The sequence below is a fragment of the Gavia stellata genome, chromosome 10 (assembly GCF_030936135.1).
Source record: "Gavia stellata isolate bGavSte3 chromosome 10, bGavSte3.hap2, whole genome shotgun sequence".
Lineage (NCBI taxonomy): Eukaryota > Metazoa > Chordata > Aves > Gaviiformes > Gaviidae > Gavia > Gavia stellata.
The window spans coordinates 17,570,895-17,586,632 of NC_082603.1; the positions used below are offsets into that span (position 1 = coordinate 17,570,895).

The window sequence follows — 15,738 nt, forward strand, 5'->3', positions numbered from 1 at the left end:
TCACACTCCCTTTGGGGGAAGCATTAGAGCAGCTCTGTTAAAACCCATCGCCAGCGCCCACCACCTACACTTCACATGAATTACATCCCTCTGCCAACTCGGGACCGTTGGCTTTTGGCTTTTTCACGCTGGGATACAGAATACTTGGCATTGTCACACAGCTCTTGCAGTGTCACATGATGACCACTGCATACACAAGACCATCTTAAAGGTTACTGTGGCACATAGGTCACACGATAGACCAAGAATAAGAGCTTAGTCCCTTCACCTCTGTTCAGCGTGCTGTTACTACAACTAGCAAGCTCGTCTCGGGCGTGGAAAGAGTCCCGGGACAACGGCTGTCGGAGGCTAAGGAGTGGGAATTGCCTTCAGGCCCTACCTACGAATTGCGGCAGCTGCAGCACTTTTCTTTCAGTCCCTTGTTCCGCAGAGATAGCAACCCAGCGATATTTCTGGGTTGCAAGCAAAACGCGTGAGGGGCGAGTTCCAGACAAAAAGGGCTGGAAGGCCACAAGGTGAAAAAAGCTCACGCGTTACAGCACGAGCGGGGGCCGGCACAGCCCCGACAGCGGGAGCGGAGGCAGCACCGCCCGCCAGCTGCCCGCGCCGAGGCTCTCGCGTGTGCAGAGCAGCCAGCGAAGGGCCGCAGCGGCACGCCGCGGGCAGCGGGGCAGCTCTCGGCCGCCTCCGCTCCCCGGCGAGGTGCGCGGCAGAGGCCCCCGGGACGGCTCCCCTCAGGGCGGGTGAGGGAGGAGGGGCCGCTTCCCGCCTCGCCCGGCCTCGCGCCGCCGCCCGGGCGCACGTGGCGCAGCGGCGCCCGCGCGCAGGACGCGGCTGCACGGCCGGCGCAGAGGCAGCGGTGTGGCAGGGCGCTGCCGGCCGCCGGTAAGGCCAGCCTGTGCCAGTACCCGGAGCCCGCCACGTCCCGGCGGGAGGCTGCTGGCCGCGCACCTTCCGCTGACGGAGCTAAGCCGGCACAAGGCCCCTGTGGGAGCCTCGGGTCGCCCTCGGCACGGCTCGGCGGGCAGCGCCCGCGTTCCGCTTGCCCCGTCCTCACCGGCGGCGTAAAGCAAATCGCCTGTCCTGACGAAAAGCTGGGGCGGGAGGCTGCCTTTCAGGCGCGAGCTGGTTTTGCAAATCACGAAGCAAAGCCGTTTTCGTACCCTTTCTCCTCCAGTCGTTTGAGACAGCTGGCGCCCCAGGAGCCGGATGCCTGTTCCTGGTGCCCGTGCAACATCCCCCCTCACATGAGGGACTCTACGCCGAATTAAGCATTCACTTGATGCACTCGTTTGATTTTTGCCGAGGGCTTTTAAACACTTTAGGAAGCAGTCGGTGAGGAAGTGCCGTCTGCAGGCGGGCTAAGCATAACGGGGCTTGGCGCGGTGCCCCCCGCAGGAGCGCCCCGAGCGGAGCCGCTGCGCGCGGGCTCCCCGGCTGCCGGCAGCGCGTCCAGCCCCTCGGCTGGCAGCGAGCCTCTTCCGCGCGGACATCACCGTGCTTTAAAACGCGCAAAAGCACCCGTATAAATGTTTATCTTAGAGGTGTAAAGACGGATATGCGTTTTATTGTAACCAGGTCAGAACCGTTTATGAGCGCTAAGAGTAATCCACAGTAATGTTGTTTGCTGCTGTCATTACAGTCAAAGCGCTGTTCGGCAAGGTAATCGAAAGCCTGTTCGTTTATCATCCCATTTCAGAGGCAAACGAGAAAGATTGTTTCGCAAAAAGTCACAAACAGTGAGTCAACGAAGACGCATACATGAAATTACACCGAGTTGTTCTAATCTGGTTATTTCTACTGATTCCAGCAATTATTTTTAAAGCTGACGGCGTGAATTATTTTCAGAGTAATCAGCCAAACGCGCAGCAAGGAGACCGCGGTACACAGATGCCGTAAGTAAAACTGCTGTGCCCAGCACCAGGAACTTTCCGGCAATAACGAAGGTGTTAAGGGCGATGTGTCAGTCCTGTTCTTCAACTTCCTTTTGTGTCACGGCTAAAGCATCATGCCAAAGGTTGGACAGTTTTTCTCGTGGTGGTGTTTGCTTGCATAGTTAGATTTTGGGAAGTCAGGTTAATCCTCATTTCCACAAGGGCTCACAGGCACAAAGTGACTAATTTTTCTGTGAATACTTCGGGGCTGGGGTGGTGGGGAAGAAAAGCACCTGTTCCGCAGAGCCAGCACGCTCATGGGCGTGAGGGAGGCTGAGGTTTTCTCCTGCCTTGTCCGACTTCAGTCTCTCTCAGTCTCGGACGTTTCTGAACGGGAAATGGTGTTAAACCTCGATTCGCTCACTGCAGAGCCATACTTCGGGCGGCCCTACAGTCGTCGAAACGAAGTTGCTGGTGGCCTGAGATGTGCGAGAGCGAAGCCCAGAACCACCTCAGAAAGATACCGGAGACCCGAGCTGGATTTCCTGGCTGCATCTGGAATCCGAAGCTAGACCTGGAAAACTTGTGTTTTGGGGTCGGGGGGGTGTGTGTAAAGCGAGGCGAACCTCCTTCTCTTTGCAGAAGGGGACAGGCCTCCCGGCCGCGCAGCGCGGGGCTCCCCGCAGGCGCGGGCGGTGCGGAGCGCTGCCTGCCGCGGCCCCCCACTACCGTGCTCGCCGCCGGTGCCGGCCCCACCGGTCCTCCCCGAATTAGCAGCCTGAGCACCGGCAGGCAGGCGAGGAAGGCAGCCGCTTCCCTCTCGCCTGGCTCCGCTCCTCTTTCGCCTTCGTGTTTGAATCGCTCTCAAGCTACAGTAGCCACCGTGCGCCGGGGAGGGGGGGTGGTGGGGGATCTCGCCTACCCCTTCCATATTTAACCATTACCTAAATCCGAAGGGAAATGAGCAAACCTCTAGGCTTGGGTCTTAAGGTATTTTCAGCGCCGTTGGGCGTATTTATCCCAAAAGAGTTTTCCACAACAAGTTATTTCTGGTCTAGGGGAGGTCTCCGTGGCCCAGGGCCCTGCCTTAGCCCCGATTGTAACGCCACGCACGGCTCGATGGCGGCGGGCGGCGCGGCCCCCCCGTTCCCGGGGCCGGAGGGATGCTGCGCGGAGCCGGCTCGGCAGGGCGGGCGCCGGCTCCTCCGTCCCCTGCCCTCTGCCTCTGCCCGCCTTGAGTCAATCTGTGTTTTGAATCTGTGACTCGTTCTCGTTGCGGAAGTTGAAGGGGATCCAAGAATAGTTCAGATAGATGTGTGTAATTTCTAGAGCAGCACCCCGAGAGAAATGAAACGCCCGATTCCAGAATGACACTTCGACGTCCCTTCAGCGAGCCCTGTGGGGTGGAATACGGTAAGGCATTTTCATTTAAGGAAAAATGAGAGAGAAAGAGAGGAGGGGGAACAGTGCTGATTTGTGAGGCTTTGGCTTTTTTTTTTAAAGCCTTTTTTTTTTTTTTTTTTTTTTTTGCAGAAGCTCCTAACGCTCAGGAAGTGGAATTTGTGGTTTAGGGGGCCGAGCTCTGAAGGAGTTGAGAGAGACAGAAAAGAAAAAAAAAAAAGCCAACTCAAGCACCATTGCTCCTTAAAGGGAGGCTAAATTTAAAGTCACGCAAACTAGCAGGCGGCGGTGCAAACCCCGTCTGCAGCCCAGCTTCCTTCACCCCTCAAATGGGTAAGCGCTCTTGCTTTTCTCGCCTCGCGTGGGCAGCTGCCGGCGGGCGGGCCGGGGTGCCAGCGCCCCCTCCCCTCTCCTCCCCGCCGGCCCCCCGCGCCGCTCCGGCCCTGCCTCAGCCGCGGCGGCTCGGGGAGGTGCCGGCCTCGCGCCCCCACAGCGGCGGCCGTTGGCGGGCGCGGGCCCCGCGTGCCGCCAGGCGCCAGCAGCGGCCGCGCGCGCGGCCCCGGGGGCCAACGGCCGGCGGGAGAAGGGGGAGAAAGAAGCGGGGGCAGGTGCCCGCGGCGGAGCGGCGGCCAGGTGGGCTGCGGGACTCGCCTTCCCACGGGCCCGGCCCCAGCCTGGCAGGCTCCGGCCTTGGCCGGCGGGGCGGGGGAGGCCGTCGGCGCCGCCGCGGCGTGGCTTTTGGAGGGAAAAGCTCCGCGCCGGGACGAAAACACGCAGCAGAAGCGGCGCCGGCGCCCGCAGCCCCCCAACGGCTGCGGCTGCCGTTGCCGTCGGGGAGGGCGACGCGTTATCGGGCCGCTTTGATTTCTCGCCCCCCGCTCGCTGCCAGCCCCCGCTCAAGGATGCACCGAGGCGCAGGTGGGCCTGGGCACAACGCTCCCACCCGTCCGCCAGGCTCCGTGCCCGGGGGCGGCGCCTGCCCAGCGGCGCGGAGCGGCCCAGCCCCCGCGGGGCGCGGACGGGCCGGTGCTCGCGGTGCAGCCAGGGTCGCCGCCTGCGGGGCAGCTCCCGCGGCCCGGCCGACCGTCTCCGCTCCGGCCGGGGCAGGCGGGGCCGGGCCCCTTCCCTCCTTCCCCCGTTCGAAAACCTGAGGCCGCTGACGGGAGGGGAAAAAAAAAAAAAAAAAGCAACCCCCGAAGTCCCCTGAAAGACCCAAACAAACGCGGTTGAAACTCGCTTTTTGCAAAGCGTCAAGTGTAACGACAGAGGCGGCCCGGCGCTGGACGGGTTCGAGTGAACCTCTCCCGCCTTCCCCCAAAGAGCAGGCTCGGGGCAGCTCCGGTTAACCCGGCCCCTCTCCCCCTCGTCCCCCTGGCTCCCCGCAGCCCGCCCCCCTCCCGGAGGTTTCCCACCTCGTCTCTCTCCCCGCCCCGGCTTTCAGTGCCCGCAGCTGCAAGGTGCCGCGGCGCCAACAGCTGCGGGGTGCAGGAGAGATTCCGTTTTGTTCGTTTTCGCGTTATCGTGGTTCGCGCTGGATGGGTGAATCAGTCCCTCCGACAGCAACAGCCTCTCAGGCGTCGGGTTTAGGTTGTCGGGTCTGTAACGACTCTTCCACCCATCCCGGCAGCAGCCCTGCGCCGTCCGGCCCGTTCTGGGTGGCGGGGACTGATAAGCCGTTTCGGGGCTGCGTTTTGTTGGCACCGCTTCTGCCGCGGCTGCCGGTGCGGGCGCAAACATGGAGGCGCGGTGCCCCCACTCCGCCGAGTGCGGCCGCGCTCCCGCCCAGGGCCGGGGGTGCACATGACCGCCCTCCCCAGCTCCCTCAGCCCCCGCTCGTCCGACAAACGGTGCCCGGCCGCTGCTGCTGCCTGTTCCCCGCGATCCGGCAGCCGCCACAGGGCCGTCATCCCCGCTCCGACGGGCCGGGCACCACGCGCCGTCGGGCCGCCGGAGCGTGGCCGGGGCGGCCCCAGGGGCACCGGGGCGGGGGTGCAGCGTTGGCCGCGGGCGGCGGAGGGCTGAGTAGGTGCGCTCCGGTGACGGGGGGGGAGGCGACGGGGCCGGGGGCGGCGGCCGGAGCCACTTGCGCGCCGCCACCTGGCGCGCCACCCCCGGCGAGCGGCCCCTCCCGGCCGGCGCCCCCGGCCCTCACCGGCGGGCTCGGCGCCTCCCCGCAGGTCGCCTCCCCGCCGCCGCCCCGCGGGAGACTCGGGGGTGACGCTCGCCGCCGCCGCCGTGCCCGGCGCTGGGACAGGGAGTGCGGCCGCGCCGGCCCTGACAGCACTCCACCATGCCGAGGTCCTTCCTAGTGAAGAGCAAGAAAGCGCACAGCTACCACCAGCCCCGCTCCGCCGACGAGGACTACAGCCTGCGGCTGGAGACGGTGCTAGCCCAGATCTGTGCAGGTAGGGAGTCCCTCGGTCGCAGCCTCGCTTGCGGCGGACAGAGCCCGCCCGCCCCGCATCACCCCGCTGCCAGCGGCACCAGCACCGACCGGTAGCTGTGCAGCCCCCCGCACCGCAGCCCCTGCGATGGGGGGTTGGAGAGAGTCCGGCAGCAAACCTTGGTAGGAGCGGGGCCGCCGCGGGAGGTGGCTGGCTCCCACCGCGGACCCGCACTGAGGAGCCCCTCGCCCCCTTTTCCTTGCAGACAGCAAGATCCCCGAGGACACGGGGCTGTGCCGCACCGTCCTGCCCGATCCGGAGCCTTCCCAGGGGCGCTTCTCCCCGGAATCCCACCTCACCGAGGCTGCCGATGGCACGTCCGAGTCAGCGCCCAGCTGCGAGGGCAGCGTCTGCGACAGGGTGTCCGAGTTTGAGGATTTCTGGAGACCTCCCTCGCCCTCCGTCTCGCCAGGTAGGACCGGGGCGAGAGGGTCCGACTGCGTGTCTGTGTCGGTGCCGTGGGGCAATGTCTCGTGGCTGGACGCCGCCGTCGAAAACGAGTGGAAAGGACAGATTTGCCTTTTCCCATGCAGTGGTAAAAGGCAAATCTGTCCCTTCCACTCGTTTTCGGGTTATTTCTCTCGGGTTGCTTTTCCAGCCCATCTCCCACTGCTAAGGGAGCAGCGGGTGACAGGCTGTAGAAAACTTGTGATGCCATGGGGCGTTGATTTTTTGGTTTCTGATTAATTGCTAGAGCCAACCAAGCTGGTTGTGTTTTAAAGGTCCTGGCATTTTCCTACGGGGTCCTGCTACCCGGATTTTAAATGGTTTTTAAGACAGTAAAAATTTCTACTAGGCTATCTTCTACCTTAGTAAACAGCGTTGACTTTGTGTTTTGTACTACCTGCTAGACGTTTTCCCTATTTCCCTTTCAGGCTATTTCTTGCCTCTTGCCTATAAAAAAGGTCTCTCTCCCTCCCTCCCTCCTCCCCTTCTCTCTCTTTTTAGTTTTTTTTTTCTTTTACTTTTCTAAAAACGCATTCGTAAAAACCAGATGAAAATAATGATGGTCAGATTTAAACACCCCAAATCCAGGAAACTCACACTTATGGCTGCAACGCCTGTCTCTAGCTCCCTCATCCTGCCTTTGATGTGGTTGGAGCAGTGGGAGATGCTGTCCCCAGCCTGGCGCGAATACTTATCTCGTTTAAAAATACAACGGTGTCATTTTATAACAAAAATATGTATATATATAACCCCCTTTTTATTGCCTCGGTTAAAAAGTGACAGCTGGAAAAAAAGAACAATTTCTGGTTTAGCAAAGGAAAAATTGTCTCAGCTTTACCGACTGACAGCAGATGCCGGCAAACGAATGCTTAGTCCCGTTCCCCACCGATTTTCCCACTTTGTCTTTATAGTGTCCTTGCATATCAATGGCTGATTGTAGTGATGTGGGTTTGCATTTTTAAGGCCTCCCCCTCTTTTAAGAGTCCTAAAGCCCTTTGAGGGGACATTCAAAATGCTGCCCAGCATCATCACTGCCAGCCAGAGGACAGTTTCAATTCTGTGCAAATGACAGACCGGACCAAATGCAGGAATGCAGCAGTCTCTCTTTTGCTAATATTTCTGCACAAAGTGTAGCAATTGTGTAATTTTTGTTCTAACGAATTTGTCCTGCTCCTCCTTCCCCAAATAATTACAATTTCTGCGTGGGAAACAGACCGTTTTCACAAGGTGTCTAAAGGACAGATGTAAAATGGAGCAGGTATTTACCAGGGCTGCTCTGCCTTTTCCTCCTCCCCACTCATTTCTTCTCCCGCTGTGGGATTCCCTAGCTCTCCCGCCAACCATTCAGCTACCCAGGGAAGGTATCTTTGCAAAATGAGGGTGGCATCCCCAGATCAAGATTTTTCGGGGGTGGGGTGGGTGAGGGCAGTCTGGGGACTGTCTGATCCCATTCACAGGAGGAACAGGAAGGTAAGGGACTGCAAGTACTGTAAAGAAAGAGCTTTATTAAATGAACCTCAGTGCTGTTACGTTAATGATGAAGGCAGTGGCAGCAGGATTAGTTAGTCGGGCTTACTCCCACAGCTCCCCCCTAACCCCTCTGCCTTCCAGCTGCCTTGTCGGATTCAGTGCAAAACTGGAATTTGTGCATAGGTTGCTTCTGCAAGATGCACCAACGAGGGACTGGATTTCTACGGTTGTGTTTGTCTGGGTGGGGCACAGTTTCTGAGCTTTGCCAGGCAGAGCAGATGAGGAGATGTTTCTAAATCATGCTCAGGGCAGGTGCGGCGAGTAGTATTATCACCCCCTTAACCATAGAAGTGAACATAGGTGCAGACTGCACTTTGATACGCAGTGAAAGCTAGATTTCAGGTTTGTCTTAGAGTGCTGCGCTGCCGATCCAGGCGGACATGCACAGACACAATACCTTCATACGGTTGTTAACACTCTTAATACGTATTTGACTCCGTCAGTGCAAATCACTTTGTTATTTAACCTCACTTTCTATGGGTGTTTGTAATCACATGTGTTTGCATATACAGAAGGTGCCTAATAGCTCAGTGCAGCAATGTATTATTATTGCCCGATGAGCCTATTGATGCTACAGTCTTGCAGGGAGCCTTTTATACTGGGTATAATGGAGTTGTGCAGACCGTGGTGTTTTGTGGTCTGTGGAGGAGGACACTTGAATCTTTCTTTGCTGTGCATATCAGTCAGTTCCCAACCATTTCAGGCTGAGTTTGCCTTGCCTTCAAAAAAGACCATTGATGTTTCTTCTTCCAGAAGTGGTCTATACAAAGGCTGCACAGAATTGCTAGGAAGAGGAGGGAGAATCTGGCTCTCCCTCCCTGCTCACCCCTTGGAGGGCTAGATTATGTGGAGCAGAGGAGAGGCAGACACAGAAGTGTCTCTTGCCCTGCAGTGTGGCAGAGCAGGGTTTGCAGGTCTTGACGCTGGGTTCAGGGCTTGGACGGCTTGAGCTTGCCCCTGAGAAGTATAGCGTGAGTGGCTCCCCTGCAGTTGTGCTTGAGAGGTCTCCAAAGCATGTGAGGTGATGGAAGGAACACTGCACGCAAACTGATCTGTGGTGCAATGTTTACCATGTCCCATGTTGCCAATTCCAAGGGCTCAAAAATCAGGTCAGCCTTCCCTCTCCTCTCACTCAACGGACTGGCTTAGAAATCAAGATTGTAAGTAATACCTTATGGATATTCAGTTCTAGTGTTGAAATATTGAGGGTTTAAGTTTTCGTGCTTTTCTTTACAGTCTGGGCTAGAAGTTGACTTTAAGAGGAAAAAGAAAGTTACAACAAGAACAAGCAAACAAAAGGAAAGCTGAGGGCCTGATGAAATCATGCAGTTTCAAGAGCTGGGGCTTTAAGATAGTTTTGAATCTTGCGATAAAAATCGTGAGAGATGGCAACACTGAAACTGGTTGCAAAGACACTAGATAGATGATGTGACGCTGACCACAACTTTGCAGTCAGTGCAGAACAGGAAAAATCATGCTCAGCACCATGTCAGCTAATTTGATTTCATCGCTCTGTTCAAATGTCCCAGTTGGTATGTACGCATGTATTTCCAACCAAAAGATGGCTAATTTCAATGGAAGAATTTGAGACTGTTAACATCTGAAATTATGTAAAAGGTAGGAAACAGTCAAGTCGTTGAAAGCTCAATTTTCACCTCATTTCCCACTCCCTTCTGTAACCCTCAGTGACCATCTGCCTATCCAAATGGATATCCTAACACACCATGCCTTCCCTCCCTAGCCCACCCATCATTATCTTGGTTATTCTGGAAGGCCAAGTTGTAAGTGATGCCAGTATCTCTGTGAAGGCACCGGCACTTCAGCAGTTAATTGATTCATCTTTTCCTTGGTTCACTAAAACATTTGTCCAATGGAGACATTTGAGTGTCCCAGTGCTGCTGCCTGTTGTGATAAAGAGTGAAAGCAGAGCACCTTGGGCATTAATCAGCATCTCTGACAGACACAGTTGGGGTCTGGTACCTCATGTTCCCTGCCCAGCTGTGCTTTCCTCTATGCGAGGCTCCCTGAGCATTTCTGCCTTTAGACACTGATCTCAAAGGCTGCATTCCTGCCATTGCATCAAACTCTGCTATGAGCCTCCCAAGTGTGATTCATCTTGTGGTGCCCACTGCCTTGGTCAGATGCTGTTGCCAAAGGTGAGCCTGTTAGAGTCAACTGAAGCCATCTGAGCTTGTCCTGGTGGAAGATTGCTTTGATTATGACTGCTAGGAAAATCTTTTTGTGTCTTCAATTTTTATACCGATGGTTTTGCAAAGCTCACTGTTTTGTGTGGACTCAGTTTATTTACTTGGAGAAACTCAGAGCAATCTGAAACAACTGTGATTTTATTTCGGATGAGGACTGATTTTAGTTTATTTTTTTCTGAAAAAGTGAGGCATGACATTCAAGCACCTCAGAAGCTGTTCTTTATTTCAATTATGCTGTAGTATAGTTATGGACAGTTGTGACATGAAGTTGAGAAACTAGATGTCGGCACTAAATTGTGCAACAAGCAGTTTTTAGTTTTGTTGAACAGGTAAATCTCGGCACTCTTGCTCCTTCTGGCACCTCTGTAGTGTCATATTTGCTATATGGATGTGTGGGTTCTACATTAGAGCTTAAACATTTGGACTGTCAGCTTTGATGCCCATCTTGGGACATAGTGATATACTTTTCTGAGGAGCTGCAGCTAAAACCAACGGAAGTTGTAGATTGAGTTGTTTAGTGTCTCAACAGTCAGATCAGTGTGTACACACCTGGGTACCCAGAGATGAAGGTAGACAAACTTGGTGGCTGCTTTAAATAATGTGGCTGGGACATCAGGTGAGTAGGTGGTACTGGATTCACTGACCCTACTGTGCAATATAAAATATCCTCCCGTTACAGATGAAAGGGCAGCCTTAATGTGCAGTACAGGGGTCTGTCTCTGGGCACAAGTCTGAGTGCTGAGACGATGCTGCCCCATGATAGTGGCTGGGTTGTGAAGTGCACTAATTCCCATGCCCTTGTGTTTCCGCAGCGTCGGAGCGATCTGTGTGTCCGTCCCTAGATGAAGCACCCCCCTTCTCGGTGCCCTTCAAACCGTACATGTGGAACAGCCTGGGTGGCTCTGAGCTGAGGCACCTTGTGCAAAGCTACAGGCCCTGCCCGACACTGGAGCGAACCTCAGCCCTGGGGCTCTTCTGCGAGCGAGGCTCCGAGCCTGCCCTCTACGGTGCAGAATGTAGCTCTTCCCTTGGACTTTATGGTGACTTCGGCTCCCCGGGCCCGGGACTGTTTGAGCGGCCACCAACAGCAGCACCCGGACTCTATGCTGAGACGCAGCCAGGGCTGCAGCAAGAGAAGGGGCCAGGTGGCATCAAAGTGGAGTCGGACCTCCTGTGCCGTCCATTGCTCATCAGTACTGGCTCTTACAAGTGTGTCAAGTGCAGCAAGGTAGGGATCCCTTTCTCCCACACCGGTTATGACTCTTCCCCAGCCCTTTCTCCCTGGCAAGCCTGACCCTGTGTGCTCTTTCCCCTCAGGTCTTCTCCACGCCACATGGCCTTGAGGTACACGTGCGCCGCTCACACAGTGGCACGAGGCCCTTTGCCTGTGACATGTGTGGCAAGACCTTCGGCCATGCAGTCAGCCTGGAGCAGCACAAGGCCGTGCACTCACAGGTGAGAGCAGGGCGGACTGCCAGGATGAAGGTTCGAGGGCCAGGGCCAGCCGCTTGCTTCGGCCAGCACTGGGGAGGCCACGGAGGCAATCACAGGGCCGTCGGTGGGCATCTAAACTGAGGAGAGGAAGAGGACTTGGTAGGGCTGCAGTGGGCAGTTGTGGGTGAAGAATATGGTGGCAGGCAGAGGAAAGGGTGGGCAGCTAGTGAGCAAAGGAGCAAATCAACAAATTAAAGAACACAGGCTTTGTTTCCATTCCCCAGACCTTGCGTGCATCTGTATTAAGCAATGGGCACTTTTGCAGTCCAGACGTAACAGATGATAAACAACAAATTTTCGGTCTCAGAGCTGGAAATTGTAATGCGGATGTGGACTTTTTTTAACAGCTAAAGCAACTCACTGTGCTTTCTTTTGACGCAGCTCTCCTCATTCTTTCTCCTCCCCTCCCCCAAAGAAGTGAATCTTCCCTTGTTTGTAGTCATTGTGTCTGTGCAGGGAACATCTGAACGACCAGTCAGGTATAGAGCACAGACTTCACCCGTCTCGACACACTCTGAGTCACACACCAAAAGAATATGGTAGTTAATTTTGGTAGGAGGACTTGTAACATTTTCCACCTGCTGATATTGTGCCATATTTCCCCTTCACCCACCCACTTGACCTGGCAAATCTTCCCTCTTCACATTGGCTTTTGGAGGACAGAGTTACAGCAGTGGTTTTTTGCTACCTGTTTTATTTACAATTTTGTGAGTGTGCAACAGCAGAGCACAAAATGAGGGGAAATATCTCATCACCCATTAAATAATGGTGAAAAGAGCAGCACTGCATATTATGTCCATGGAGGGGACAACATTTCAGGGAGAGTGCATTAAAAGCCAAATAAACTAAGGTGATTATATGAAAGTATAGCAGGAAGAGGAAGGTGTGATGGTAGTTAAGGGATGGAAAGAAGAGACGATTTATGGTGGAAGAAGGTGGTGAAGAGGCGTGTGTGAGGGAGAGGAGAGAGACAGCAAGGTCTTAATGCATTTAGTTTGATATGTTAAAGTAGTAAGCCAAAAAGCTGTTTTCCCCAGGTGCTCTAGGTACTTTTCAATTGAATTATAATGGAACCACAAATAAGCAGTTAGTTGCTACCCTGCCAGCAGAAGTCAGGCTGCCACAGAGATTTCCCAGGAGAGCCAAGCAGATGTCAGCACCCACTTTCCTGTGTACAGTGGAGAGGTGGCCTCTGAACAGTGCTGCTGTTGGGCTTCCCAGTGGAGTGATCATGTCTTGGGCCCCTGTTGAAACTTGCAGCTGGACTCTGCCCGGTTGGTCAGGGCTGCTCCCACCTGGCCATTCCTGCCAGCAGGAAGAGCTGTTCAATTCAGTTTTTGTGAGGAGCGGTGCACAGCACTGGGAGAGGGTGCATTATCTTTTTTTATCATGTGGGGCTATCATGCCAGTGTTAGCGTCTCCTCAGGCCAGTCCAGCTCTCTGGAGAAGTGGAAGTGCTTGCTAAGGCAGAAGGGGCAACACTGATGTGCTGCCAGGCAGTTTGTTGCTGGTGGGATTGCTGGTGTGGTGTAACGTGTGTGTGTGTTTGGGCTCCTCTCTCTGCAGGAACGCAGCTTTGATTGTAAGATTTGTGGCAAGAGTTTTAAGAGATCTTCTACTTTGTCCACCCACCTGCTCATCCACTCGGACACCCGGCCCTATCCATGCCAGTACTGTGGGAAGCGGTTCCACCAGAAATCTGATATGAAGAAACACACCTTCATTCACACAGGTCAGCCCTGTAGCTGCTGGTGTTCAGCCCCAACTGTGGGGGCAGGTCGCTGAAGAGGTCTCTCTGCAGCAGTCCATTCCTCCTCAGCTGGGACAGTACGTGCACTTCCCTCTGCTTCTCACTGCCCTGCTGCTGTTCATGCTATCTGAGCTCTACTTGTGCAAAGGAGGGCGATTTGAATGTAGTTTCACGAACAGCAGCTGCAAAACAACCCAAATCCTCGCAATCCAATCAGTGTTCCCTTAATAGGATCCACCAATGTTTATTCAAAGGGCTTTTGTGTAAGATGATTTGTAGAGTATTATATTCGTGTAGCCTTGATTTACAGCTGAGGTCCCTGGAAAATGACACGTGAATTTGATTGCAGCATTTCTTTTTGCAGGATCTGCCAATTTACAATAGGAACAACAGGAGTCTCCTCCTCTAGATCAAACACTAAATTGGAGGGCCTAGGGTCCAACTCTTAGTCTAAATATTTGTGCAGAGATTGTCTGCACTTCCACCTGGACTTTCTGAGAAATGGCTGCAGTTTGATATAGAATGGAAGGAGAGGTGCAGAGTTCTCAAGTTTCACTGTTAGTAATAAACATGGAAACTAATAAAATGCAGGTGAATCACCAAAGGAAATTGTTTTAAAAATACCATTCAGTGAGAACGCAGGTTTATCAGAAATCTTTAAAAGAAAATCTTGCCTTTCAGACCTGCACCATTCACTTAAATTAGAGGGAAATGAATGATGTGTGAGATACAGAAGCATTTGCAGACACAAAATAACAGCTGTACTGGCCAAACCCAAGTTTCAGATGACCAAAATCCTGTTTCCTGATAGTGACCACTAGCAGATATCAAGGGTGAAGCCTAAAAATGGCAAATGTGTAGAAAGACGGCATTATATGTAGTGCTGCTTGGTTGTGAATTTTCTAGATGACAAGCAGTGAACAATAAATGTTATTTATAAAGATTTTCCACCAGATGTTTACTGGATGAAAATGAACTATTTAGGAAGTAATAGAAAAAGTATTTCCATAGTAACTTTTTCAAAGGAGGCTTGATTAAGTAGAATTCCATCCAAATTCTGAATCAGTCAAAAACCATTATTTTGTTGTGAGATCAGAAACTGTGCCTGGGCTTTTAAATTGCTAATACAAAACCAGGTCCTTAACTGAATCAGGGATCTCTTTCATATGCAGCATACACTTGTGAACTGAGCTTCCAGCACATTCTGTATTATTTTATGTTTCTAAGAATCTGATCTTCAAAAGCGCAAAGAGGTTGTTGCTCCAGCTGAAGTCAGTGGGCTCTGCAGGTGCAAAGCCACTCTGAATATCAGGCTTGGTTTTGTGGTTGGGTTCCCTTTTATCCGTTATTTGATAATAAACACTATGAAAATGCACTGAGATCCTGCTCCCATGGAGGCCAGTGGAGTTTTGCCACTGACCCCCCTGTAGGAGGCTGGATTTATTCCCATTTACGTTATTTGCCTGCAGGAGAACTTCAGGGCTGGCTTGGGCTGACTGCTAGCATTTCAGTGTGGGGAACAGAGAGAAGAGCAGATCTCTGGATGAACCCTGTTGCTTAAGGGCCCTCATACCTCCCTTAAGGACAGACCCCAGCTCACTGGGTTTGGCTTAACAACTTCCATCTATTTATTCCACCTGCTGCCATGCTGATGCTGTAATAATTGATGTCAGGCATTCAGCACAACCTGGGGGTCGTTCCAAGAGTTCCTGAGGTTTCTAGGACACAAAGCCGGTTTAAATCGCACAGAGCCCATGCAGCCAAATGTACGCACAAGTTATGGTGTCCTGGGAGCACTCTGGGCTTCAGACTGCTCCCAGGACTACACTGGGCTGATGGAGGTACAGCCAAGTCCAGGCCTGCTCAGCTGCAGTGCAGGCTCAGCTAATGCTTCAGGGCTCCCAATTGCGTGTTTTTTATAAGAATGACTTCTTTGGTAATCACACAGGAATCACTTTGATTAGCTCTAAGGCCCAGCATGCATTTCCTCTTCACTCTGGTCCTGTGTAAGCAGCACGTTGCCTCTTTCACACCCTCTCTCTCTCCCGCCTTCTCCTTGCAGGTGAGAAGCCTCACAAGTGCCAGGTGTGTGGAAAAGCCTTTAGTCAGAGCTCCAACCTCATCACCCACAGTCGGAAGCACACAGGCTTCAAGCCCTTTGGCTGTGATCTGTGTGGCAAAGGCTTCCAACGAAAGGTGGATTTACGGAGACACCGGGAGACACAGCACGGCCTGAAATGAGTCCCAGCTGCAATACGGAATGCACCTACAACACTATGAGAACAGATTCCCTTGGCTTCCCCACTGGACCCGAGCCCTGTCCTAGGCACAGACCCTGGCGTTACCTTTCTGACCAGGAGCTCTGAGAGGAAAGGACAGGGCCGTGCATTGACAGCGCAACGTGAATGACTGTGAAAGCGGAAATTAAAGGCTGGGGTTTCTCTCTTTCTCTCCCCCTGTTTCTGAAATAACACTGGAAAATAAGCCTTTTAGATAGGAAGCCTGATACTCCAAAGACAGATAAGCTACCAAATATCTGTAAGCTGGAAAATATTTCTCCCATGGCCAAGATGAACCCCCTGAAGTTTTAA

At 53.7% G+C, this 15,738-nt stretch overlaps 1 protein-coding gene across 3 annotated transcripts; it reads left to right on the plus strand.

Moving 5' to 3' along the window:
- The first annotated feature begins 5,565 nt into the window (after positions 1-5,565).
- GFI1 (growth factor independent 1 transcriptional repressor) lies at positions 5,566-15,388 on the plus strand. 3 transcript variants are annotated; one of them, XM_059822107.1, is made up of 7 exons: positions 5,566-5,730; positions 5,821-5,823; positions 5,990-6,131; positions 10,716-11,131; positions 11,221-11,358; positions 12,964-13,129; positions 15,210-15,388. In XM_059822107.1, the coding sequence occupies exons 1-7, from the start codon at positions 5,566-5,568 to the stop codon at positions 15,386-15,388; spliced, it is 1,209 nt and encodes a 402-aa protein (XP_059678090.1). The 3 variants fall into 3 exon arrangements, with proteins under 3 accessions (XP_059678090.1, XP_059678088.1, XP_059678089.1); XM_059822105.1 differs by lacking the exon at positions 5,821-5,823 and having other exon boundaries at positions 5,566-5,680; positions 5,925-6,131; XM_059822106.1 differs by lacking the exon at positions 5,821-5,823 and having other exon boundaries at positions 5,566-5,660; positions 5,929-6,131.
- The last annotated feature ends 350 nt before the right edge of the window (positions 15,389-15,738 follow it).

What these genes read in the sequence shown, in the direction of transcription:
- GFI1 (XM_059822105.1), top strand. Translation starts at nt 5,566, where the DNA reads ATGCCGAGGTCCTTCCTAGTGAAGAGCAAGAAAGCGCACAGCTACCAC. An exon ending in GCTAGCCCAGATCTGTGCAG is followed by an intron (nt 5,681 to 5,924) that starts GTAGGGAGTCCC and finishes TTTTCCTTGCAG; the next exon opens with ACAGCAAGATCCCCGAGGAC. An exon ending in AGTGTGTCAAGTGCAGCAAG is followed by an intron (nt 11,132 to 11,220) that starts GTAGGGATCCCT and finishes CTTTCCCCTCAG; the next exon opens with GTCTTCTCCACGCCACATGG.